At 47.5% G+C, this 26,948-nt stretch overlaps 1 protein-coding gene across 5 annotated transcripts in view; it reads right to left on the bottom strand.

Moving 5' to 3' along the window:
- ABCA4 (ATP binding cassette subfamily A member 4) overlaps positions 1-26,948 on the bottom strand; it is a 319,079-nt gene that overhangs the window by 27,267 nt on the left and 264,864 nt on the right. For all 5 annotated transcript variants that reach the window (XM_056523119.1, XM_056523115.1, XM_056523117.1 and 2 more), the window contains 3 exons: positions 24,667-24,787; positions 22,922-22,984; positions 21,430-21,536 (listed from right to left, as the gene is read on the bottom strand). In XM_056523119.1, the coding sequence (XP_056379094.1) occupies positions 21,430-21,536; positions 22,922-22,984; positions 24,667-24,787 (291 nt within the window). The remainder of the gene's footprint in view (positions 1-21,429; positions 21,537-22,921; positions 22,985-24,666; positions 24,788-26,948) is intronic.

Here is a 26,948-nt window from a genome sequence, read left to right as displayed (position 1 = left end):
GAAAATTGCTGCTGAACTTTGAAGCCCTCTGGTGTCTTCCAAAAGTAAAAACTTGTCAACTTTATGATGCAAACATAAAGTAGACATATTGTATATGTGAAATTTTTTTTTTAATATTTTGAATATCCATTTTCCTTACAAACAGAGAGCTTCAAAGTTAAAAAAATGCAAAATTTTCCAATTTTTCATAAAATTTTAAAATTTTTCACCAAGAAAGGATGCAAGTTACACATTTTTTTTACCACTATGTTAAAGTAGAATATGTCACTAAAAAACAATCTCGGAATCAGAATGATAACTAAAAGCATTCCAGAGTTATTAATGTTTAAAGTGACAGTGGTCAGATGTTCAAAAAATGGCCGGGTCCTAAGGTGTAAAATGGCTGGGCCTTAAGAGGTTAAATAAACAGTACATTTACAGTACATAGATTGTGAATTCAGTAAAGCTGCTTTAAAAAAAAATATATAAATAAATAAATAAAACTATCAAAGGGACAGTGACCAAATATCCATTCTTCTTGCTCAAATGCTGAAACATTCCACCCTTTACCAAAGCAACTGTATCATATTGGATTTGCACAAGAAGTTTCGGTAAAGCTGTTAAAGTGGTTTCATGGAATCCCAGAACAATGGGTAAGCCACGCCTCCTTGTCACATGACATACCAGATAGAGGACTACAGCTGCCCCTGTTTTTATCCCCGTGATACCCCACTTCCACACAAGGATTAAAAGTGAAAGCAATAATTGGCTTGATGATTAAGGGGTTAAAATAATGAGGAATAGATACATAAAGTCTATTGGAGAACTGTTAGAGGGGTACTCCCGTGCTCCAGCATGCTGAACATGAATAGAGGGGACGGCCGTGAACGTGATGTCACGCCCAAGCCCCCTCCATTCATGTCTATGGAAGGGGGCGTGACGTCCGTCACGCCCCCTTCCATAGACATGAATGGAGGGGGCGTGGCCGTGATATCACAATCAAAATGTTCAGAATGCCGGGGCACGGAGTACCCCTTTAATTTTTTGCTTTATTTGCAGATAGCAGATTACCGCTTTAATATGATCAGATGCTGGCGCACTTCCTTCACCTTACCCCTCCCTAAGGATTCATCCCCCGTCTGCTCCATGTTTACTGATGTTGTATCACTAGAGTTCAGATACAAGAGTGGATACACATGAATAGACCCGGTCCTGGGCACTGGACAGCATCAGAGCCATGAGCTGTCCACGTGTTCATCCGTATTTTCCAATCTGATCGCCTCGGTATGGTAAACATGTTTTGGCAATGACCGGCAGATTGGACAGAAACTGCAAAAACAAATTCCTTCTGCTGATGGTGTATTTCTTTATACTATGCAAATAAATGTGGATATTGACTCTCCGCAGGCCGGCCGAGGCAAGTGCCCAGCACAACATGTTTATGCAGCGTGCGGGAGGGGCGGCACGTCCGGCTGCTCCTGGCATCAGATGATGGATCCAGACGTTTACGCTGAAGTTGTGGTATATGAAGCCTCTCCTGTCAGTAATCACCATGATAACATGTAGATGCTCACAGACAATCCAAAGAGGAAGCCAAATGTTTGCACATTATTCTGCACCGTCCGCCATTCATGTGAGGAGACATATAATGCTGTATTTCCCCTGCGGCGGACTATACTGAATGTCCCCTATATTAGAGCCGCCCATCTAGTAGGGTGTTGGACCTCATTGGCCCTCAGGACCACATCAATGCGCCGTGTTATAGATCTCACAGGTGATGAATTGGTTTTACAGAAATATCGGACCATGTGGACAGAATCGTCCTAACATTAGATGGAGGTCCTGACATGACATTAGATGGAGGTCCAGACATTAAATTGAGATCCTGACATTAGATTGGGGTCCTGACATTAGATGGGGGTCCTGACAAGACATTAGATATAGGTCCTGACATTAGATGGAGGTCCTGACATTAGATGGAGGTCCTGATATGACATTAGATTTAGGTCCTGACATTAGATGGAGGTCCTGAAATTAAATTGAGATCCTGACATTAGATTGGGGTCCTGACATTAGATGGAGGTCCTGACATGACATAAGATTGAGGTCCTGACATTAGATTGAGGTCCTGACATTAAATTGAGATCCTGACATTAGATTGGGGTCCTGACATTAGATTAGGGTTCTGACATTAGATGGAGGTCCTGACATGACATTAGATTGAGGTCCTGACATTAAATTGAGATCCTGACATTAGATGGAGGTCCTGACATTAGATTAGGTTTCTGACATTAGATGGAGGTCCAAGCGCACCAGTAAAACATTCTTCCCACTAATACTGCTCCCCCCCTCCATCAGCATTGCTCCACAGAGATCTGGATCCATCTGACCAGGCAATGTTTTTCTATAGAGATCTGGATCCATCTGACCAGGCCATGTTTCTCTATAGAGATCTGGATCCATCTGACCAGGCCATGTTTCTCTATAGAGATCTGGATCCATCTGACCAGGCCATGTTTCTCTATAGAGATCTGGATCCATCTGACCAGGTCATGTTTCTCTATAGAGATCTGGATCCATCTGACCAGGACATGTTTCTCTATAGAGATCTGGATCCATCTGACCAGGCCATGTTTCTCTATAGAGATCTGAATCCATCTGACCAGGTCATGTTTCTCTATAGAGATCTGGATCCATCTGACCAGGCCATGTTTCTCTATAGAGATCTGGATCCATCTGACCAGGTCATGTTTCTCTATAGAGATCTGGATCCATCTGACAAGGTCATGTTTCTCTATAGAGATCTGGACCCATCTGACCAGGCCATGTTTCTCTATAGTGATCTGGATCCATCTCACCAGAACATCTTTCTCTAAAGAGATCTGGACCCATCTCACCAGGACATCTTTCTCTATAGAGATCTGGATCCATCTGACCAGGCCATGTATCTCTATAGAGATCTGGACCCATCTGACCAGGACATCTTTCTCTATAGAGATCCGGATTCATGTGACCAGGCCATGTTTCTCTATAGAGATCTGGATCCATCTGACCAGGCCATGTTTCTCTATAGAGATCTGGATCCATCTGACCAGGCCATGTTTCTCTATAGAGATCTGGATCCATCTGACCAGGCCATGTTTCTCTATTATAGAGATCTGGATCCATCTGACCAGGTCATGTTTTTCTATAGAGATCTGGATCCATCTGACCAGGCCATGTTTCTCTATAGAGATCTGGATCCACCTGACTAGGCCATGTTTTTCTATAGAGATCTGGATCCATCTGACCAGGCCATGTTTCTCTATAGAGATCCGGATTCATGTGACCAGGCCATGTTTCTCTATAGAGATCTGGACCCATCTGACCAGGCCATGTTTTTCTATAGAGATCTGGATCCATCTGACCAGGCCATGTTTTTCTATAGACATCTGGATCCATCTGACCAGACCATGTTTCTCTATAGAGATCTGGATCCATCTGACCAGGCCATGTTTCTCTATTATAGAGATCTGGATCCATCTGACCAGGTCATGTTTTTCTATAGAGATCTGGATCCATCTGACCAGGCCATGTTTTTCTATAGAGATCTGGATCCATCTGACCAGGACATGTTTCTCTATAGAGATCTGGATCCATCTGACCAGGTCATGTTTCTCTGTAGAGATCTGGATCCATCTGACCAGGCCATGTTTCTCTTTAGAGATCTGGATCCATCTGACCAGACCATGTTTCTCTATTATAGAGATCTGGATCCATCTGACCAGGCCATGTTTGTCTATAGAGATCTGGACCCATCTGACCAGGATATGTTTCTCTATAGAGATCTGGATCCATCTGACCAGGACATGTTTCTCTTTAGAGATCTGGATCCATCTGACCAGGCCATGTTTCTCTTTAGAGATCTGGATCCATCTGACCAGGCCATGTTTCTCTTTAGAGATCTGGATCCATCTGACCAGGTCATGTTTCTCTATAGAGATCTGGATCCATCTGACCAGGCCATGTTTCTCTATAGAGATCTGGATCCATCTGACAAGGCCATGCTTCTCTACAGAGATCTGGATCCATCTGACCAGGCCATGCTTCTCTATAGAGATCTGGATACAACTGACCAGGTCATGCTTCTCTATAGAGATCTGGATCACTCTGACCAGGCCATGTTTCTCTATAGAGATCTGGATCCATATGACAAGGCCATGTTTCTCTACAGAGATCTGGATCCATCTGACCAGGCCATGCTTCTCTATAGAGATCTGGATCCATCTGACCAGGCCATGCTTCTCTATAGAGATCTGGATCCATCTGACCAGGCCATGTTTCTCTATAGAGATCTGGGTCCATCTGACCAGACCATGTTTCTCTATAGAGATCTGGATCCATCTGACCAGGCCATGTTTCTCTACAGAGATCTGGATCCATCTGACCAGGCCATGTTTCTCTATAGAGATTTGGATCCATCTGATCAGGTCATGTTTCTCTATAGAGATCTGGATCCATCTGACCAGGCCATGTTTCTCTATAGAGATGTGGATCCATCTGACCAGGTCATGTTTCTCTATAGAGATCTGGATCCCTCTGACCAGGCCATGTTTCTCTATAGAGATCTGGATCCATCTGACCAGGCCATGTTTCTCTATAGAGATCTGGATCCATCTGACAAGGCCATGTTTCTCTATAGAGATCTAGATCAATCTGACCAGGCCATGTTTCTCTATAGAGATCTGGATCCATCTGTCCAGGCCATGTTTCTCTATAGAGTTCTGGATCCATCTGACAAGGCCATGTTTCTCTATAGAGATCTGGATCCATCTGACCAGACCGTGTTTCTCTATAGAGATCTGGATCCATCTGACCAGGTCATGTTTCTCTATAGAGACCTGGACCCATCTGACCAGGCCATGTTTCTCTATAGAGATCTGGATCCATCTGACCAGACCATGTTTCTCTATAGAGATCTGGATCCATCTGACCAGGCCATGTTTCTCTATAGAGATCTGGATCCATCTGACCAGGCCATGTTTCTCTATAGAGATCTGGATCCATCTGACCAGGCCATGTTTTTCTATAGAGATCTGGATCCATCTGACCAGGCCATGTTTCTCTATAGAGATCCGGATTCATGTGACCAGGCCATGTTTCTCTATAGAGATCTGGATCCATCTGACCAGGCCATGTTTCTCTATAGAGATCTGGATCCATCTGACCAGGCCATGTTTCTCTATAGAGATCTGGATCCATCTGACCAGGCCATGTTTTTCTATAGAGATCTGGATCCATCTGACCAGGCTATGTTTCTCTATTATAGAGATCTGGATCCTTCTGACCAGGTCATGTTTTTCTATAAAGATCTGGATCCATCTGACCAGGCCATGTTTCTCTATAGAGATCTGGATCCTTCTGACCAGGCCATGTTTTTCTATAGAGATCTGGATCCATCTGACCAGGCCATGTTTCTCTATTATAGAGATCTGGATCCATCTGACCAGGTCATGTTTTTCTATAGAGATCTGGATCCATCTGACCAGGCCATGTTTCTCTATAGAGATCTGGATCCACCTGACTAGGCCATGTTTTTCTATAGAGATCTGGATCCATCTGACCAGGACATGTTTCTTTATAGAGATCTGGATCCATCTGACCAGGCCATGTATCTCTATAGAGATCTGGACCCATCTGACCAGGACATCTTTCTCTATAGAGATCCGGATTCATGTGACCAGGCCATGTTTCTCTATAGAGATCTGGATCCATCTGACCAGGCCATGTTTCTTTTTAGAGATCTGGATCCATCTGACCAGGCCATGTTTCTCTATAGAGATCTGGATCCATCTGACCAGGCCATGTTTTTCTATAGAGATCTGGGTCCATCTGACCAGGCCATGTTTTTCTATAGAGATCTGGATCCATCTGACCAGGCCATGTTTCTCTATAGAGATCCGGATTCATGTGACCAGGCCATGTTTCTCTATAGAGATCTGGACCCATCTGACCAGGCCATGTTTTTCTATAGAGATCTGGATCCATCTGACCAGGCCATGTTTTTCTATAGACATCTGGATCCATCTGACCAGACCATGTTTCTCTATAGAGATCTGGATCCATCTGACCAGGCCATGTTTCTCTATTATAGAGATCTGGATCCATCTGACCAGGTCATGTTTTTCTATAGAGATCTGGACCCATCTGACCAGGATATGTTTCTCTATAGAGATCTGGATCCATCTGACCAGGACATGTTTCTCTTTAGAGATCTGGATCCATCTGACCAGGCCATGTTTCTCTTTAGAGATCTGGATCCATCTGACCAGGCCATGTTTCTCTTTAGAGATCTGGATCCATCTGACCAGGTCATGTTTCTCTATAGAGATCTGGATCCATCTGACCAGGCCATGTTTCTCTATAGAGATCTGGATCCATCTGACAAGGCCATGCTTCTCTACAGAGATCTGGATCCATCTGACCAGGCCATGCTTCTCTATAGAGATCTGGATACAACTGACCAGGTAATGCTTCTCTATAGAGATCTGGATCACTCTGACCAGGCCATGTTTCTCTATAGAGATCTGGATCCATATGACAAGGCCATGTTTCTCTACAGAGATCTGGATCCATCTGACCAGGCCATGCTTCTCTATAGAGATCTGGATCCATCTGACCAGGCCATGCTTCTCTATAGAGATCTGGATCCATCTGACCAGGCCATGTTTCTCTATAGAGATCTGGATCCATCTGACCAGACCATGTTTCTCTATAGAGATCTGGATCCATCTGACCAGGCCATGTTTCTCTACAGAGATCTGGATCCATCTGACCAGGCCATGTTTCTCTATAGAGATCTGGATCCATCTGACCAGGTCATGTTTCTCTATAGAGATCTGGATCCATCTGACCAGGCCATGTTTCTCTATAGAGATGTGGATCCATCTGACCAGGTCATGTTTCTCTATAGAGATCTGGATCCCTCTGACCAGGCCATGCTTCTCTATAGAGATCTGGATCCATCTGACCAGGCCATGTTTCTCTATAGAGATCTGGATCCATCTGACAAGGCCATGTTTCTCTATAGAGATCTAGATCCATCTGACCAGGCCATGTTTCTCTATAGAGATCTGGATCCATCTGTCCAGGCCATGTTTCTCTATAGAGTTCTGGATCCATCTGACAAGGCCATGTTTCTCTATAGAGATCTGGATCCATCTGACCAGACCGTGTTTCTCTATAGAGATCTGGATCCATCTGACCAGGTCATGTTTCTCTATAGAGATCTGGACCCATCTGACCAGGCCATGTTTCTCTATAGAGATCTGGATCCATCTGACCAGGCCATGTTTCTCTATAGAGATCTGGATCCATCTGACCAGGCCATGTTTCTCCATAGAGATCTGGATCCATCTGACCAGGCCATGTTTTTCTATAGAGATCTGGATCCATCTGACCAGGCCATGTTTCTCTATTATAGAGATCTGGATCCATCTGACCAGGTCATGTTTTTCTATAGAGATCTGGATCCATCTGACCAGGCCATGTTTCTCTATAGAGATCTGGATCCACCTGACTAGGCCATGTTTTTCCATAGAGATTTGGATCCATCTGACCAGGACATGTTTCTTTATAGAGATCTGGATCCATCTGACCAGGACATCTTTCTCTATAGGGATCCGGATTCATGTGACCAGGCCATGTTTCTCTATAGAGATCTGGATCCATCTGACCAGGCCATGTTTCTCTATAGAGATCTGGATCCATCTGACCAGGCCATGTTTCTCTATAGAGTTCTGGATGCATCTGACCAGGCCATGTTTTTCTATAGAGATCTGGATCCATCTGACCAGGCTATGTTTCTCTATTATAGAGATCTGGATCCTTCTGACCAGGTCATGTTTTTCTATAGAGATCTGGATCCATCTGACCAGGCCATGTTTCTCTATAGAGATCTGGATCCTTCTGACCAGGTCATGTTTTTCTATAGAGATCTGGATCCATCTGACCAGGCCATGTTTCTCTATAGAGATCTGGATCCACCTGACTAGGCCATGTTTTTCTATAGAGATCTGGATCCATCTGACCAGGACATGTTTCTTTATAGAGATCTGGATCCATCTGACCAGGCCATGTTTCTCTATAGAGATCTGGACCCATCTGACCAGGACATCTTTCTCTATAGAGATCCGGATTCATGTGACCAGGTCATGTTTCTCTATAGAGATCTGGACCCATCTGACCAGGCCATGATTCTCTATAGAGATCTGGATCCATCTGACCAGGCCATGTTTTTCTATAGAGATCTGGATCCATCTGACCAGACCTTGTTTCTCTATAGAGATCTGGATCCATCTGACCAGGCCATGTTTCTCTATTATAGAGATCTGGATCCATCTGACCAGGTCATGTTTCTCTATAGAGATCTGGATCCATCTGACCAGGCCATGTTTCTCTATAGAGATCTGGATCCATCTGACCAGACCATGTTTCTCTATTATAGAGATCTGGATCCATCTGACCAGGCCATGTTTGTCTATAGAGATCTGGACCCATCTGACCAGGATATGTTTCTCTATAGAGATCTGGATCCATCTGACCAGGACATGTTTCTCTTTAGAGATCTGGATCCATCTGACCAGGCCATGTTTCTCTTTAGAGATCTGGATCCATCTGACCAGGTCATGTTTCTCTATAGAGATCTGGATCCATCTGACCAGGCTATGTTTCTCTATAGAGATCTGGATCCATCTGACAAGGCCATGTTTCTCTATAGAGATCTGGATCCATCTGACCAGGCCATGTTTCTCTATAGAGATCTGGATCCATCTGACAAGGCCATGCTTCTCTACAGAGATCTGGATCCATCTGACCAGGCAATGCTTCTCTATAGAGATCTGGATACATCTGACCAGGTCACGTTTCTCTATAGAGATCTGGATCACTCTGACCAGGCCATGTTTCTCTATAGAGATCTGGATCCATCTGATAAGGCCATGTTTCTCTACAGAGATCTGGATCCATCTGACCAGGCCATGCTTCTCTATAGAGATCAGGATCCATCTGACCAGGCCATGTTTCTCTATAGAGATCTGGATCCATCTGACCAGACCATGTTTCTCTATAGAGATCTGGATCCATCTGACCAGGCCATGTTTCTCTACAGAAATCTGGATCCATCTGACCAGGCCATGTTTCTTTATAGAGATCTGGATCCATCTGATCAGGTCATGTTTCTCTATAGAGATCTGGATCCATCTTACCAGGCCATGTTTCTCTATAGAGATGTGGATCCATCTGACCAGGTCATGTTTCTCTATAGAGATCTGGATCCCTCTGACCAGGCCATGCTTCTCTATAGATATCTGGATCCATCTGACCAGGCCATGTTTCTCTATAGAGATCTGGATCCATCTGACCAGGCCATGTTTCTCTATAGAGATCTGGATCCATCTGACCAGGCCATGTTTCTCTATAGAGATCTGGATCCATCTGACCAGGCCATGTTTCTCTATAGAGTTCTGGATCCATCTGACAAGGCCATGTTTCTCTATAGAGATCTGGATCCATCTGACCAGACCGTGTTTCTCTATAGAGATCTGGATCCATCTGACCAGGCCGTGTTTCTCTATAGAGATCTGGATCCATCTGACCAGGCCATGTTTCTCTATAGAGATCTGGATTCATGTGACCAGGCCATGTTTCTCTATAGAGATCTGGATCCATCTGACCAGGCCAGGTTTCTCTATAGAGATCTGGATCCATCTGACCAGGCCATGTTTCTCTATAGAGATCTGGATCCATCTGACCAGGACATGTTTCTCTATAGAGATCTGGATCCATCTGACCAGGCCAGGTTTCTCTATAGAGATCTGGATCCATCTGACCATGACATGTTTCTCTATGGAGATCTGGATCCATCTGACCAGGCCATGTTTCTCTATGGAGATCTGGATCCATCTGACCAGGCCATGTTTCTCTATGGAGATCTGGATCCATCTGACCAGGCCATGTTTCTCTATGGAGATCTGGATCCATCTGACCAGGCCATGTTTCTCTATAGAGATCTGGATCCATCTGACCAGGTCATGTTTCTCTATAGAGATCTGGATCCATCTGACCAGGCCATGTTTCTCTATAGAGATCTGGATCCATCTGACCAGGTCATGTTTCTCTATAGAGATCTGGATCCATCTGACCAGGCCATGTTTCTCTATAGAGATCTGGATCCATCTGACCAGGACATGTTTCTCTATAGAGATCTGGATCCATCTGACCAGGATATGTTTCTTTATAGAGATCTGGATCCATCTGACCAGGACATCTTTCTCTATAGGGATCCGGATTCATGTGACCAGGCCATGTTTCTCTATAGAGATCTGGATCCATCTGACCAGGCCATGTTTCTCTATAGAGATCTGGATCCATCTGACCAGGCCATGTTTCTCTATAGAGATCTGGATCCATCTGACCAGGCCATGTTTCTCTATAGAGATCTGGATCCATCTGACCAGTACATGTTTCTCTATAGAGATCTGGATCCATCTGATCAGGCCATGTTTCTCTATAGAGATCTGGATCCATCTGATCAGGCCATGTTTCTTCTAAATGTTACAGAGATACAATTTTCACTCTTGCCTTCTTGTTCTTGTCTTTCTGTTTCCTTTTGACAAATTGGAGTTGGTCGTCTGCTGTTATATCCCATCTGTGCTAAGGGGCAGTAAGTTGTGGGTTTGCACATGTTAGTTGGACACCATTGTTTTATTTGGCCGCAGTTTTCAGACTGCTCTCCTCCTGTACCTCAGAACGATTCCTCGCCTCCTTCTTCGAGCCCTTTCAGGGTGAGGACTTGTTTCCATCCACAGGTTCCTTTGTCCCTCTTGTTGGATGTTTTTTCCCTGATTGCACCATTCTCCATATACTCTCAGTTTCATGACAAAACCCCTTAAAGGGGTACTCCAGTGGAAAACATTTTTTTTTAAGGTCTTTATAAGTCAACTGGTGCCAGAAAGTTAAGCAGATTTGTAAATTACTTCTATTAAAAAATCTTAATCCTTCCAGTACTTTTTAGCAGCTGTTTGCTAAAGAGAAAATTCTGTTCCTTTTGAATTTCTTTTTTGTCTTGTCCACAGTGCTCTCTGCTGACACTCTTTTTATTATAAAAATACAAAACTTATCCAATACAACAAAAAACAAGCTTAACCAGCTATAATATAAATCAAAAACAAAACCCTGCCTAACCGGCCAGCCCAGCTTTACAAAGCAAAAAGAAAACAAACAAACAAAAACACACTGACACACATACCAAAAATGAACATAAAAACAGCACAACTTGGCTTAAACATAAACATAAAATTAGCACTACCTGGCTGTAACTCAAACCATCCATATTCGGGGGGGGGGGGGGGGGGTAAAAAATAAAAAATAAATAAATAAATAATAATTATAAAAATAAAGAAATAAATAAATAAAAATAAACAGCACAACTTGGCTTAAACATAAACATAAAATTAGCACTACCCGGCTGTGACTCAAAACCATCCATACTCGGGAAACAAAACAAAAGGGGAAAATAAATAAATAAAAAATATAAAAATTAAAAATATAAATAAATAAACAAAAACACATAACACAACAACTGGTCCGACTGCCATAACTATAATATGAGACAATATAAAACGATGTAGATACAAAACCAAATAGATACAAAATCACTAATAGAAATTAATAAATTATAGTATATAAACATAAATATATGCACCCTATTTACAGAAACCTACAAAAAAAATAAAAAAAAAAAAAAAAAAAAAAATACAGGAAATCCCTACACTAGAACTGTGCCCTCACCCACACCACCCCTCCTGCACATGGGTCAGAGTCCATACCGTTCCTCTACAGTTTACAAAGTTCTGTCCTTAACTGACCCATGTCAGGTCCCCCAAAAACACGAAAACACACCACCACCCACAAATACACCCTCCCCACCTAGCACTCCACCCAACCAACTTATACACAAACTTATACATACTAACTAACAGACACTGAACCACAACCCACTTTAGGCCCAAGTTTGGTCGCCTGTAAGCCCTTCATGCCATATCAGCTTAAAACAAAACAAAAAAGCTAGCGTGCACATGCATTAGCCCACCACCAGAAAGAAGGATGGCAGACTTGATACACCAAAATAATTTTTAACTCTTTTCCTAACTCCCCCTACAATTCTCCCTAATTCTATCCCTCCATTAAAGCTAACCCTACTCTCACCCTATCTCTATCCCTATCACACTTCCCCTATCCAAAATAAAGGTACTCTACCCAAAAGATCTAGTACCTAGGGCACATCAAAAGAAAACCCTCTCCACAGGAGAGAAGCCCTACTGGTACCAAGACTGCCATACTCCAAAGACCTAATCTTCCCGAGGTCACCAGTGATATTCCTACAGACCTCCACCTCGGAGAGGATTTTCTGCTGGGTCGACACTAAACACCGTGCATTCCACGTGTAGTACCTAACCACTAAACTAACTAAGAATAAAGTGCCCCGGTCTCGGCCACCCAGTGTCCTGAATGCCCCATAAGCCCACTCCGGATAGGTAAGGCCGGCAAGTTGACTCCAGCCGATGGAAGCGCCCACCCGGTTGTAAACCCCTATATTAAAGGGACAATGAAGCAGGAAATGGTCCATGCTTTCCTGCGTGTCCCCACACTCTTCTCGGGGACATCCCCGGTCATCAGAGTTCCTGCACTTCAGGTTGTCCCTTACATATAGCTTCCCCTGAAAGCAGCGCCAGGCCAAGTCCCAAAACTTCTGGGGGATCCTTTTCATGTTTAAAAGGTACAACCCCACCCTCAGATCCCGACCTGGGCAGTCCCTGAGTGCCAGAGGCTTCTGGAAGTGGGTCAACAGAACCCGTTTGTCAAGGAACTGCCTTGACTGGGTCCTGATCTCCCACACTCCCAGACCCCACCGACGTATCGCCTTCAGAGTCGGGGTAGCGTAAGCCGGAAGATATCCATGGGGCGTACGGAGGTCCTTCACTTGCCCTCCTGTCTCCCATTCCTGGAAGAAAGGCCGAAACCATTCCCTGCAGGAGAGTACCCACGGAGGAGCCCTCTCTGACCAGAGGTTTGAGATGTTAGCTTTTAAAAAGGTGTTTGTTAAGAACACCACAGGGTTTACCATAGATAAACCCCCTAGTCTCCTCGTGCGGTACGTAACCTCCCTCTTGACTAGGTTCATCCTGTTCCCCCATAACAGTTGGAAAAACAGGCTGTAGATCCTAGTGTAGTAAGCCTCTGGCAAGATACATACGCTGCCCAGATAGATAAACAAGGGGAGCAGGTACGATTTGATCAGGTGTACCCTTTCCCTGAGGGTCAAAGACCAACCCTTCCACTGGTTCACCCTCTGAGTGGCATCCTGGAGCTTACCATCCCAGTTTTTGGTGGGATAATCATCCTGGCCAAATGTGATGCCTAAGACTTTTGCTGATTCTTGGGGCCCTGGAAGGGTGTCTGGGAGATCAAACGTGGGATCCCCCCCTCCCAGCCAGAGACTCTCACACTTATCCCGGTTGATCTTAGACCCGGATGCCTCCGAGTAGCGTTCCACCTCCGACATCACCACATCAACCCCCTCTCTTGAGGAGACGAAAATAGTGACATCGTCGGCGTACGCCACTACCCCCTGGATGGCCCCCGGCTCCGCCAAACTCATCCCGACTCCCACCAACGGTCCGCAACTCACCCTCCTAAGGAAGGGATCGATCGCGAACACATATAACAGCGGGCTCAAAGGACAACCCTGACGGACTCCAGACCCCACTCCAAAAGAGTGGCCAGACCACCCGTTCACCAGTGGGAAACTCTCTGCCCCTGCATACAAGATCTTAAGCCAATTAACAAAAGTACTCGGTAAGCCATATCTCAGGAGGACGGACCAGAGGTACTCGTGGTTCACCCGATCAAATGCTTTGGCCTGATCCAAGGACAGCAAGTACCCCTTCCAGAAACCCGCACTACTCCGCTCCACTGCCTCCCTGACACTAAGGACAGCACTTAAGGTGCTTCGGCCTGGAACAGTGCAGTGCTGGGCCTCCGAAAGGAGCCGGGGTGCAAACTTCACCAGCCGATTAAACAGTATCTTGGCCAGAAGCTTCCTGTCCGTATTGAGAAGAGCTATGGGTCTCCAATTCTCAATACGGCTGGGATCTTTACCCTTTGAGAGAAGAATCAGGGCTGACCTCCTCATTGACTTTGGCAGAGTGCCCGAGGAGAGACACTCATTGAATACCTCAGTCAAGAGGGGAGCTAAAGACTCCTTAAAGGTCCTGTACCACTCAGATGTTAAGCCATCCGGACCTGGCGACTTCTTGGGGGCAAGCCCCTCGATCGCCAGTCTCACTTCCTCTTCCCTGATCTCTTCTGCCAAAACGCCAAGAGAGGGGTCTACCCCTGGCTCAGGAATGGTTTCAGCCAGGAAACCCGACATCACATCCCGATCCAGATCCTTCCTTCCCAAGAGGTGTGAGTAGAAGGATCTGACGATCTCCAAGATCCCTGATCTGGACCGATTCAGAGATCCCGTACTATCAATCAGTCCTGAAATGACTTTACTACTCACTGACATCTTACAGTTTCTGTAAGGGTCGGGCGAGCGGTACTTCCCGAAATCCCTCTCAAAAACCAAAGATGCGTGCCTATCATACTGACACCTCATCAGCAAGGACTTCACTCTGGAGATATCCTCTTGGCTACCTCCAGTCGAGACAAGAAGCTCGAGTTTCCTCCTCAGACCCTGATACAGGCGATACCTGTTCAGGGACCTGAGGCTCGAGAGCTGGCGGAAGAACCCCGCAACCCGCTTCTTGAATATCTCCCACCACTCTGACTTACTACTACATAGGCCCAGTAAAGGTACCTGACTCTGAAGAAAATCCTCAAAGGACTGTCTTATCTCCGCTTCCTCCAGGAGGGACGAATTCAGCTTCCAATAACCTTTTCCCATCCGGGGGGTTTCTGAAACATTCAGGGAAAACAAAATCATACAGTGATCGGAGAACTCCACCTCAACCACGGACACTGCAGAAGAGACGGCTTCCTCCTTTAAATAAAACCTATCTATCCTAGACCTGCGACTACCTTGATGATAGGTGAAACCCGCGTGGCCCGAGGGGCTCCGGATGTGGGCATCCTCTAGGCGAGCTTCTCTAGCTATGCTAATCAGCGCCACACTATCGCAAGTCAGCGGACTATTGGAGCCTCTCCTATCTTGGGACCTCATGACATTATTGAAGTCCCCTCCAAAGATCACCTGCCGACTCGTAAAAAGAAAGGGCTTAATCCTCATAAAGAGATCTTTACGGCCCCGCTTACTTTGCGGGGCGTAGATGTTAATGAGCCGGAGCTCTTGTCCCTTCATGAAGACATCTAAGATCAGGCACCTCCCCATTTCTAATTCAATAACCCGTCGGCATTCAACAGGAGCGGTAAAAAGGACCGCCACCCCACTATACGGCTCAGCCGCAAGAGACCAGTGGGAGGGACCGCGCCTCCACTCTCTCCTGGCTTTTACCAGAGAGGCTAGATCTGACAACCTGGTCTCCTGTAAAAAGAAAATGTCGGCTTCAACGCGGCCGAGAAAATCAAAGGCTGCGAATCTAGCCGTATCCGACTTTATGCTGGCACAATTAATAGATGCCAGCGTCAATGGGGTGAGTGCCGCCATCATGGGTGATTAAATTAGACGGCCACACCCTTTACTTTTGTTTTCCCTTCTTTTTTGCCCCCTCATCCCCCGAAGAAGACGAGAGGGCAGGACCACTCTTGGATCTTTTTTTCGATTCAGATAGATCCATATTATCCCCGTCTCCGTCCGGCCCCGGTCTAGCCCTGCCCTCTGAGGAAGGTGCCTCAATAGGACAGGGCCCAGTTCCTCCCAGAGGCTCTTTCTCCCTAGGCACCTCGCCCTCACCCTCCCCAGCCAAGGAGGGGGAGGAGATGGTATCGAGGACGAGGTACCGGTTTGACAGGTCAACCAGAGGGGGGGCAGTCAGGCTTCCGTTTTGAACCTGGCCCGTAGTACAAGGAACAGAGGGCTCTGACCTCTTCTTTCTCCCTTTCCTTTTGCCCTTGTCTTTCTTTTTAGGCCTCTCCCCACTCTCCTCATCCACACTTTCATAGTGGGAGGAATCGGAAGGGTCGGCCATATTGCCTTCCTCTCTGTGAAGCCTCCTGATCTCCCCATCCAGCACATCCTCCTCCAGGGCTTCAGCGGTTACAGGGCCAGCTTCAGGAGCAGAGGCCGGAGCTACCCCCGTCACCTGGGCACTCTCCAGCTCCCTACTCCTTCTACGATTTTCCTCCCGCCTTAGTTTGGCGGGGCCCTTTTTCCTCCTCACGAGCCCTGTTGCACCCCCATCCCTGCCCATACCCTCCCCGGCCGAGGCAACTTCACAGCTCTCCTCAGCCGGAGCGGCCGCTGCACGGGCGAAGGCGCTAGGACACCACACAGGTGGCACCGGATCTGCCTACAGGATGCGGCCAGATGTCCCACCCCACCACACAAAGCGCAGACCTGTACAGTACAGGCTGCGCTAAAGTGGGTGGGGCTGCCACACCTGTGACAGACCTTAGGCTGCCCCTGGTAGAAGACCTGGATCCTATCACGTCCAAGGAAGGCGGCTGACGGAATGTGGGCAACCGTACTCCCTGAACGCTTGAGTTTGACGGAAAACGTCCAGGCCCCGGACCAGATCCCGTGCTCATCCAAGTTTTTCTTGGGCATGTCCGTCACATCCCCATACCGTCCGAGCCAGGTCATGATGTCATAACAAGAAAGTGACTCGTTACGGGTCAAAACGGTCACCTTCTTGACAGCATTCTGACGGGAAATCGCCTTTACGGCGAAATCCCGCCAGCCGGGCTCGTTTTTTGCCACTTCGTAATTCGACCAGAAGAGTTCGAGACCCTCTGGCCGAACGAAACTGACGTCAAACTCAGACGATCCGTAGGGGTGAATCAGGGCAAAGATGTCACTCGCCCTGAATTCCATCTGAAGGAGGAGCTCAACCACTTTAGCGCGAGGTGGGCACGCATCCTCGCCCCTCCAAATCAGACGGACCACATTCCTACGGTTATTGTCCTGCCCGGTTGTCGGGAGGGACCAGACCACCTCCCCATTCCGCTCTCGGAAAGCCCCCAAACCGTGCCTCTCTATCCAGAAAGACAGGTCGACCTCACCCCTTCCCTCTACCTGGATCGACCTGTCACCCCTGCGTAGAGCCTCCAGGAGGCGCTGTTGCAAATGGCCCCCAGGGCCGGACGGAGACGGGGACCCCCCTGAACCCCCGGCAGCGACATTAGCATAGCTCCTAGGAGCAGTCACTGCCGGGGGGGCAGCTGGACCAGACCCAGAGCCAGAACCACTTACAACACCATTCACACCACAACTCTCAACCTCTTTATTTCCAGCCATACTACTACCACTCCCATCAACATTCAATCCACTGACACTCCCACATACACTCCTCTCACCCACAACACTACTACACCCATCAATATCACATCCTACATTCTTGTCCTGACTAACAAATTCTGGGCTGGCTGGGACTTGTAGTATGGCTGGCTTTAGTAAAGTCCTTTGTGCTGGCTTAGCCGCTGCTGGGGTCAACGCCGATGGTTTCTCCTTCATGGCTGATATCATATCTTGATTCTGGGGCTGCCCCACCGGGCGCACCCCAGCTCCTCCCACAGCGCCAGCACCTGCTTCACCCAACTTCACAGGCTCTGTGGATAATCCCGGCGCCCGGACACTCCCCCCCCTCACAGGGGAGTGCCCCGCAGTGCCGGTAATGCCCACAGTACTTGGGGAACCGCCCCCCGAGCACCCAGGGGCATAACTCGCGCTGCCCACCATGAGCCCATCCTGCCCCTCCCTACCGGCAGGATGGGTGGGCTTCACATCTATTGCGTCTGCAGCTTTTACTGACGCCATGCTGTACCCCCCATGCTGGCTCCGTTCCACCACAGAAACGGAGTCTGGCAGTCTGGGGGGCCCAGCAGCCTGAAGCAGCTTTGCAGCTGGCCCAGACTGCTGGAAAGGAACAAACACGTACTTCACTGATTCTTGTGTCTTTTGCTTTTTCCTCTTAACTGCCACATCATCACAGAGATCATCACCAAAGGTGAAATGCTGGAGGTGGGCTGGGGACTCCTGCATGACTATCGCCCTTAGCAATCCCCCAGCCTCACGCTCCACATCATCCTCCTCGCTCTCACTTGAAGGAAGAGCCACCTGGGCCGGTTCAATATAGCTGTCCTGGGTGGCCTGGGTGTCACAGGGAGCAGCCACAGGCACAGCGTCTTCCTCCACATTCTCATCCTTTTCCTCATCACCACCATCCTCACTTTCTTCACCGCCACTACTCTCCCCATCATCCACCTCCACCTTACCTGGGGATTTCGTGGCGGCAAACCGGTCTTCATTAATCAGCTTTTCCTGGAAAAGACCGCTTCCCTCCAGGATCTCGTCTCTCCTCTCCTCCAGCTTCACAATCTTGCTTTTCAGCGCTGTGATCCTCTTTCTTAGCTCTGGCCTGTTCTTTTTGGACCCCGTGCTCACCAGATTCTGAGCCACACGTAGATCCTCCCTGGCCATCCTCAGCTCCTTACCGCACTGGTCATATTCCGCAAAGCGTGCGGCCATGCGGGAGCAGTATGTATCGCTCGACTCCTTGGGCCCTCTCTCTGCCCACATCTCCACTTTTTTCCTCCTCGCCTTGCTTCCTCCAGATCTCTGGTTGGCACCCGTCGCCGTGGAAGCAGAGCCTGCATTGCTGCAGACTCTGCCAGATTTTCTTCCTCCGGCCGGAACAATGGCTGTTGCAGTTTTCTCTCCACCCCCCGCCAGCCTGGAAGAACGGGAAGTGGAGGCTCGAGATTTCCGGGGCTCCATGCAGGGGAGGCTCTCCCCAGGAGTCTGCCACCCTCCTGGGAAAAGCAGTTAGAACACCTGCCTCTGTAGTTCTCTTGGAAGTCCTGGAGAGCTCAAACAGGGACACACCCGCACACTTCTCACACTGAACAGCTGTGTTTCACAGGATGTGCTCTCTGCTGACACCTCTGTCCGTGTCAGGAACTCTCCAGAGCAGCATAGGTTTGCAATGGGGATCTTCTCCTGCTCTGGACTTTTCCTGATACGGACATCAGGTGTCAGCAGAGAGCATTGTGGACAAGACAAAAAAAGAAATAAAAAAAAGATAAGGATTTCCTCTGTAGCATACGGCTGCTAAAAAGTACTGGAAGGGTAAAGATTTTTTAATAGAAGTCATTTACAAATCTGTTTACCTTTCTGGCACCAGTTCATAAAAAAATAAAAAAATATAAAAATGTTTTCCACCGGAGTACCCCTTTAATTTTGGTGGTGACAGCCTGGCCCTGGTTTATCTTGTCCAATGACCAGGCCTCACTCCAAATCTCAGTGCACAGATGCATTGCTTCTAAGGGAGAATATGATGAGGCCCTATACCTGTGTTTCCCAACCAGGGTGCCTCCAGCTGCTGCAAAACTACAACTTCCACCATGCCCAGACAGCCTAAAGTGAAAGTCGCAATTCAACCATGAAATTTATCATTTAAGACAGAATTTAAAGGGGTTATCCAGGAAAAAAAACTTTTTATTTTTTTAAAGTTAAAGGGGTTATCCAGGAATTTTTTTTTATATATATCAACTGGCTCCAGAAAGTTAAACAGATTTGTAAATTACTTCTATTAAAAAATCTTAATCCTTTCAGTACTTATGAGCTTCTGAAGTTAAGATTGTTCTTTTCTGTCTAAGTACTCTCTGATGACACCTGTCTCGGGAACCGCCCAGTTTAGAAGAGGTTTGCTATGGGGATTTGCTTCTAAATTGTGCGTTTCCCGAGACAGGTGTCATCAGAGAGCACTTAGACCAAAAAGAGCAACCTTAACTTCAGAAGCTCATAAGTACTGAAAGGATTAAGATTTTTTTAATAGAAGCAATTTACAAATCTGTTTAACTTTCTGGAGCCAGTTGATATATAAAAATAAATTTTTTGCTGGAATACCCCTTTAAGACAGAATTTTAAGACTGAATTCATCATCCTCTGGGGAATAACATGTGAAAAGGCAGCAAAGTGCAAATCGATGCGGGCGCAGAGAGACCTAATATTTACAGCAGCGCTCTAATACTTGGCTTAGGACGATTCCTTCTAAATGATTGTGCTGATAATCCATTGAATGTTATAACAAGAAAATATCTAGAATTAAAGAAAACCTGCAAAAATAATAGAAAACCTGAGTCTATGTATAATGGGGTCACGTAAAATTATAGATAAGATGGTTCTGGTAATGATATAATTATATAAAACAAACTGTTATCTTCAGGGGAAGCTGAATGTGTTCCTACATTAAGGGTTGGGTCACACGTAATGGATCCGCAGCATATTTCACACTGCGGATCCACCGGTGACCCAACCCATTTTGTGCCTTCAGTTGTTGCCACCCCCTGTTCCCCCGCCTTGCTCCGCCCCTGGCCTGCTCGCTTCAGCAATCCGCCACAACGAGCAGCCACATAGGGAGCCTGCGAGGAGCAGCCGAGATGTCTGAGTGGACTCGGTAACTCGCAGGCCCCCTGTGTGGCTGCTCGTTGTGGCGGATTGCTGAAGCGAGCAGGCCAGGGGCGGAGCAAGGCAGGGGAACAGGGGGTGGCAACAGCTGGAGGCACAAAATGGGTCGGGTCACCGGTGGATCCGCAGCTTAAAATAAGTGGCAGATCTGTTATGTGTGACCCTACCCTCAAGGGGTACTCCGCCCCTAGACATCTTATCCCATAACCAATGGGAACCCCCGCGATCTTGGCTCCAGACATCCGGTGCACGGAGGGAACTTTGCTCCGTGCCGGATAACTGGCGATGCGCGGTGGAGGCTCGTGACGTCACGGTCACACCCCGCTCGTAACATCACAGCCATGCCCCTTCAATGCAAGTCTATAGGAGGGGTCGTCACGCCCCCTCCCGTAGACTTGCATTGAGGGGGCGTGGCCATGACATCACGAGCCTCCAGCGCTGAACCCCACGTTCTAAACGAACGCCGGGTGCAGCATGGAGATCGCGGGTGTCCCCAGTGGCGGGACCCACGTGATCAGACATCTTATCCCCTATCCTTTGGATAGAGGATAAAATGTCTGGGTGTGGAGTACCCCTTTAAGGATGAATTGTAGCTTTAGGGCGGGGTCACACGGGACGCTTCTGTAACGTATTTCATGCTGCGGATGCGCCGATGGCAGTCACAGAGGGACTGCAGAGTGAGCTCCCGGTTGTGGCCGGGAGCTCGCTCTGCAGTCCCTCTGTGACTGCCGTCAGCGCATCTGCAGCGTAAAATATGCTGCAGATGCGCCAGTGTGACCCTGTCCTTACAAGGATTCACTATAAAGCAATACCCTACTTACCTGTATCCAGCCACTGTAGCATCTCCGGAGGTCACCTCGATGTCTCCGGTCAGCATCTTGAAGGTGGTCGTCTTTCCAGCCCCGTTCACGCCCAGAAGACCAAAGCACTAAATAAAAAAAAAAGGTCAGAATCCAATTATGGAAATGCCTCAAAGGCTAAATCAGGCGAAGGAAATCCCATCCAGTTTAAAGGGGTTGTGCCATCTGTAATGTTCAGACTCCCGGCGATCTCAAGAATGGGGACCCCAGTCCCTGTAATACTGGTGCGGTGGTTCACACATATGTGCTGCTCCATTCATTCTCTATGGGAGTTGGGACTGTACTGGCGTCCAGGGGTCAAGTCCTGGGGAAAAAAAGTGTGGGAACTGACCCAGGATTATCACTCACTGGTCCTACTAATGGGAACGGTGTTTCTGCTGTGGAAAAATGCAGGAACTCAGTTCCTACGTGCTCCCGTAGGACTTGAGCCCTGCTGGGGTCCCTATTCTCAAGATCGCGGGTGATCATAATACTTCACAACCCTGTAGAGGATTCTGTCTTCCATATCCTCAGAGCTGGGACCTGCGGTGGCTTCCTACAGTCCTCAGTGTACATTTGTATTGTTCTTTTTAGTCCCAAAAAATAAAGTTAAAAATAATAAAAAAAAAATAGACTGAACATCACCTCTAGTAGACGTCCAGACCATTAAAGTGTATGGACCCGCTGCAGGTACGCTGCTGTATATGTCTGCAAAACGTTCTGCCAGTATCCCACCATATGCCGGCAATGTACAGCCCAAACGGGCGTAGCTATAGAGGTAGTAGAGGCAGCAGTTGCACCCGGGCCCTAGTACCTAAGGGGCCCCAAAGCACATCTTCCCCATAAGAGACCAGTACAGTGTTCCCCAGACATACGATGGCCCCGACATACGATCATTTCATCTCTCAGAGGCCATTGTATGTTGAAGGCAGCATCAACATATGATTTTTCCGTGTGTCGAAGCCATCGCAAAAAGGGCTATCTGTCAGTACTGACCGCTTCAGCTGCCACAGGATAGCCATTTAATGTGCCCCATGTGCCCCGCTGAATGATACTTACATGTCCCTGCCGCTCCGGCCTGTTAATTCACTGCTCCTCTGCTGCCACTGCCCTGCGTCGTCGCTCTCTGTCGCCGTCATCACGTCACGCTCATGCCGCCTCGTCAATAGGGGCGGCGTGAGTGGCCACGTGATGACAGCGATGGAGCGCGGCAGCGGCGACATAGTGATACGGCAGCAGAGGAGCAGCGAACTGACGGGCCAGAGCGGCGGGGACATGTGAGTATAATATATGGTACGAACCAACATGGTCCGTCTGGAACCAATAACCATCATATGTTGAGGGACCACTGTATTATAATTGGCATATGGGGCCCTGTTGCAGATTTTGCATCGGGGCCCAGAAGCTACAAGCTGCGCCTCTTAGCCCAAAATGTGGCGTGAAGCCGACCTCATAGAGACCATAAGTCACTTACCTCTCCGGGACGGACACCGATGCAGAGCGAGTCCACAGAAGGCGAGTGTTTACCAGCATAAACCTAGAACGGACAGAGAAGTAAATGTCGTATCAGGAGACAATTTCTCTTTATTTCTGAAATCACTTACTATTGCCAAAGTGACATCAGGGTCTGACTTAAAGGGGTACTCCGGTGGAAAACATTTTTTTTTTTTAAATCAACAGGTGCCAGAAAGTTCTACAGATTTGTAAATTACTTCTATTTAAAAATCTTAACCCTTCCACGACTGATCAGCTGCTGTATTCTCCACAGGAAGTTGTGTGGTTCTTTTCTGTCTTGCCACAGTGCTCTCTGCTGACGCCTCTGTCCATGTCAGGAACTGTCCAGAGCAGGAGAGGTTTGCTATGGGGATTTGCTCCTACTCTGGACAGTTCCTGACATGGACAGAGGTGTCAGCAGAGAGCACTGTGTTCAGACTGGAAAGAACTACACAACTTCCTGTGGAGCATACAGCAGCTGATAAGTACTGGAAGGATTAAGATTTTTAAATAGAAGTAATTTACATATTAGTATAACTTTCTGGTACCAGAAAAAAAACATTGCTTTCCACCGGAGTACCCCTTTAAAGTGTACCTGTCGGTTTAAAAACTTTTGATCGTCAGGTTTTAAGTGTTCAGACCCTGACTGATCGCTAGAACGATCCGGGAATGAGTGCTAAGTACGGTCTCTTCCGTATCTGTGCCACCTGACACGTTACACTTACAATGTAAGTCTATGTGTGGGGAGAGAAGGGCTCAGCTGCAGGGTTCTTTCCCCTGGCTCGTTCTAGTAATCAGTCAGGGTCTTAATAGTCAGCTGTTGCAAAATTACAACTCACAGCTACATGGACTTCTATGGGAGGGTGTTTTTGGCATGTTCTGTGGCCTGTGCAGTGGTCAACATGCAGGGAGGGGGTGGGGAGGAGCTGGGACCTTCCCTTGCTGACTCCTATGAGAGGGTGTTATGGGCATGCTCTGTGGCCTGTGCAGTGGTCAACGTGCAGGGAGGGGGTGGGGAGGAGCTGGGACCTTCCCTTGCTGATTCCTATGAGAGGGTGTTATGGGCATGCTCTGTGGCCTGCGTAGTGGTCAACATGCAGGGAGGGGGTGGAGAGGAGCTGGGACCTTCCCTTGCTGACTCCTATGAGAGGGTGTTATGGGCACGCTCTGTGGCCTGTGCAGTGGTCAACGTGCAGGGAGGGGGTGGGGAGGAGCTGTGACCATCACCTATTGACTATTATTAAAGAAAGTTGTGGGCATACTCTGTGGCCTGTGCAGAGCTCATTGTGCAGGCAGGATAGGAGGGGGCTGTGACCATCACCTACTGACTTCTCTTGGAGAATGATATGGACAGAGGTCAATGTGCAGGGAGGGGGAGGAGGTGTGTGAACTGTGATATTAGCTATTGACCTCTCTGGTAGTGTGTATTAGGCATGCTCTGTGACCTGGTAGTGTGAGCTATGGCCATTGTCTATGGAACAGAGTTGTAAGCTGTGGCTATTGTCTATGGGACAGAGTTGTGGACATGCTCTATGACCTGTGCAGAAGTCAGTGTGCAGGGGGGGGGGGGGGGGGGGGGGGGGTTAGGCAAAGTGTGTACATCATCTACTGATGTCTCTGTTATGGGCATGCTCTGTGACAAATCAGTTCCGGCGAAAATAAGCGAAACGTTACAGATGTTACATTCCCTTTCATCCCGTATTGGCGCACCATTTTAGGCTTTACCTTTGTCAGTTCCTGTAGTCGTAGTATATCATTCTTGCCTCCTCCTTTCATCACTCTCTGTCTCTCTTGTGCGACATCTTCATCTTCTCCCTCAATACAACCTTTGGGAGGTTCTGCAAACCTGAATCACACAGGACGACCGACACGGGAATGAGTGTTAATAGTGTGAGGTCAAAGTGTTACCGTGAAATACTAATGTATAGGTCACTGCCTGGGATTTGGACTCATTTTAGGGTCTATTTGATTTCCCCAGTTGGTTCTATTCAACCGAACAATCTCTATAAGCCATATTGTTACTTGTTTTTACAGGAAGAAAAGAAGCCACCAAAGAAGTAACGCCGGCACCGCTCACTCGGTAGTAACATGCGCGGGAGATTCACTCTGTACCGAGCGATGGACTCTGCATCACTAACTGACAACTGTCCCGTGTAGATGGTGCTCAATCCGAGGCAGTCAAAGAGGTCCAAATGAAGTAAGAAACAAGAAGATGGCACTCACCATAAAACGGGGTCACTTTATTCTTCAGTTGTACATAGATACAGAAGGGTCAGGAGATCGTGCAGACAGCGGGGAGCGCAGGCTCCCCGCTGTCTGCACGATCTCCTGACCTGTCTGTGTCTATGTACAACTGAAGAATAAAGTGACCCCGTTTTATGGTGAGTGCCATCTTCTTGTTTATTACTTTAGTAAGAAAAGAAGGTTTCTGATATTTTAGAGCGTGAAAATGACTGAATATAGAGAGTGATGGCCAAATCAGATCGGATCTAACATTAGCCTGGCGTGCTGGCGCGGTGGCGTGCTGCCCTGGAGTTATGACAGCGCCGCAGGCTGAGATGGACATAACAGATAGGATAGTAGATAGCGGAAACAGTAGAACGTTTAAAAAACATTCAATGGGCACTATCATTAAATGCACCTTCCCTCCATGTGACAGCCAATGTCATTCCTTATTTGTAACACCTCTTCCTTTACCAAAAATGACTTCTCACCCCTGAAAAACAGCCCTGAAATATTGGCCACTTGGTGTCTCCCTTCTTGGCAATAAGCTGTCCACTACCTATTGTCAGGTGATTTCTGTCCCTAGGACACAGGAAGCAGGGGGGTGGGGCTTAGCATGTGCCATGTGCAGGAGATGAACAGAGCATAAGAAAGCTTGGGCTGTGCAAAATAATCGACAAAAGTAATTGAAGGCTTTCCTTTCATCTCTCATCTCAGTGAAGCTGACCCTTGTGTAAATACCAGTGTACCTACCACTGTGTGTCCACAGGGTTGCAGTGGGATTTCCATTTCTCCCTGCATTTCTGCTTACACGGCACCTTGCAAAGTGCATCAGTAACCCCTTTCTTTTCCCACATGCCGTCTATAGTGGTGTACTTTCTAAATTACCACCCATCCCCCAGAGTAGGCCTGTTCACAGCACTATGTCATGGCATAGCAGTAAGGACTGAGTGTTGTGCTGAGATTATCCAGAGATGTAAGGGAGGAAGTAATTTGCGTGTACTCCTGGCAAACAGCTCAGCCCTGTTCCTGCCTCCTAAAATGTAGAGAATGATGGGTGCATGTTCATTATCAAATAGAGAGGGTATTATGTTAGAAACAGCAGACAGTCACCATGTCTTCTAGCAGATCTTCAGTATAAGGTATTTTAAAACATCCACAGCCTCATCCATTTGTGGTGTCCCAACACCATAGGCTGTCCTGTGGGCTGCGGATCTCCTCGGGCATGCCTGCTGCTCCTGTGATGGGCCCACTGTTCTATTGTTTACTGTATTTATGCACTTCCCCTGTCCGCTGTCCATTACCCTCTGGCGTGTCTAATCATCCTGTGTCAAAATTGAAATGCTGGATGATTGTGAATTGTCCCATTCAAATGAATGGTTTCAGTTCTAGCATCAGCTTCCCTCCGGTGCACGCCGGAAGGAAACTGTGGCGGATGCTGCACATATGTGAACCCAGCCTAATTGGACCTTAGCAGAACCCTAGTCAGTGTGGGAAATCTCTTAATCTCCAAGTCTCAAGTCTATCTAATTCAAGAGGGTGAAAAGCACCATAAGTACCAGCAAGGCTCTCAAGGGTTACATTGCATCTCTTCTCCTCTGTTCCATACTGTGAGAGTATTGAACCATCTGCACCAGCTCAGTAAAAGACATTTATCCGTAACCCGATGTCGGTGTGTTCCTTTGCTCCCTGTATCTGTCCCAGGAGAAGATGTCTCCAACCTCGGACCGTGTATAGGATAACGGTGCCCTGGCGTCACGAATTGACAAGAATCCCTTGCACCC

Source organism: Hyla sarda, chromosome 6 (genome assembly GCF_029499605.1).
Source record: "Hyla sarda isolate aHylSar1 chromosome 6, aHylSar1.hap1, whole genome shotgun sequence".
NCBI lineage: Eukaryota > Metazoa > Chordata > Amphibia > Anura > Hylidae > Hyla > Hyla sarda.
This window is presented reverse-complemented; position numbering and strand designations above follow the sequence as displayed.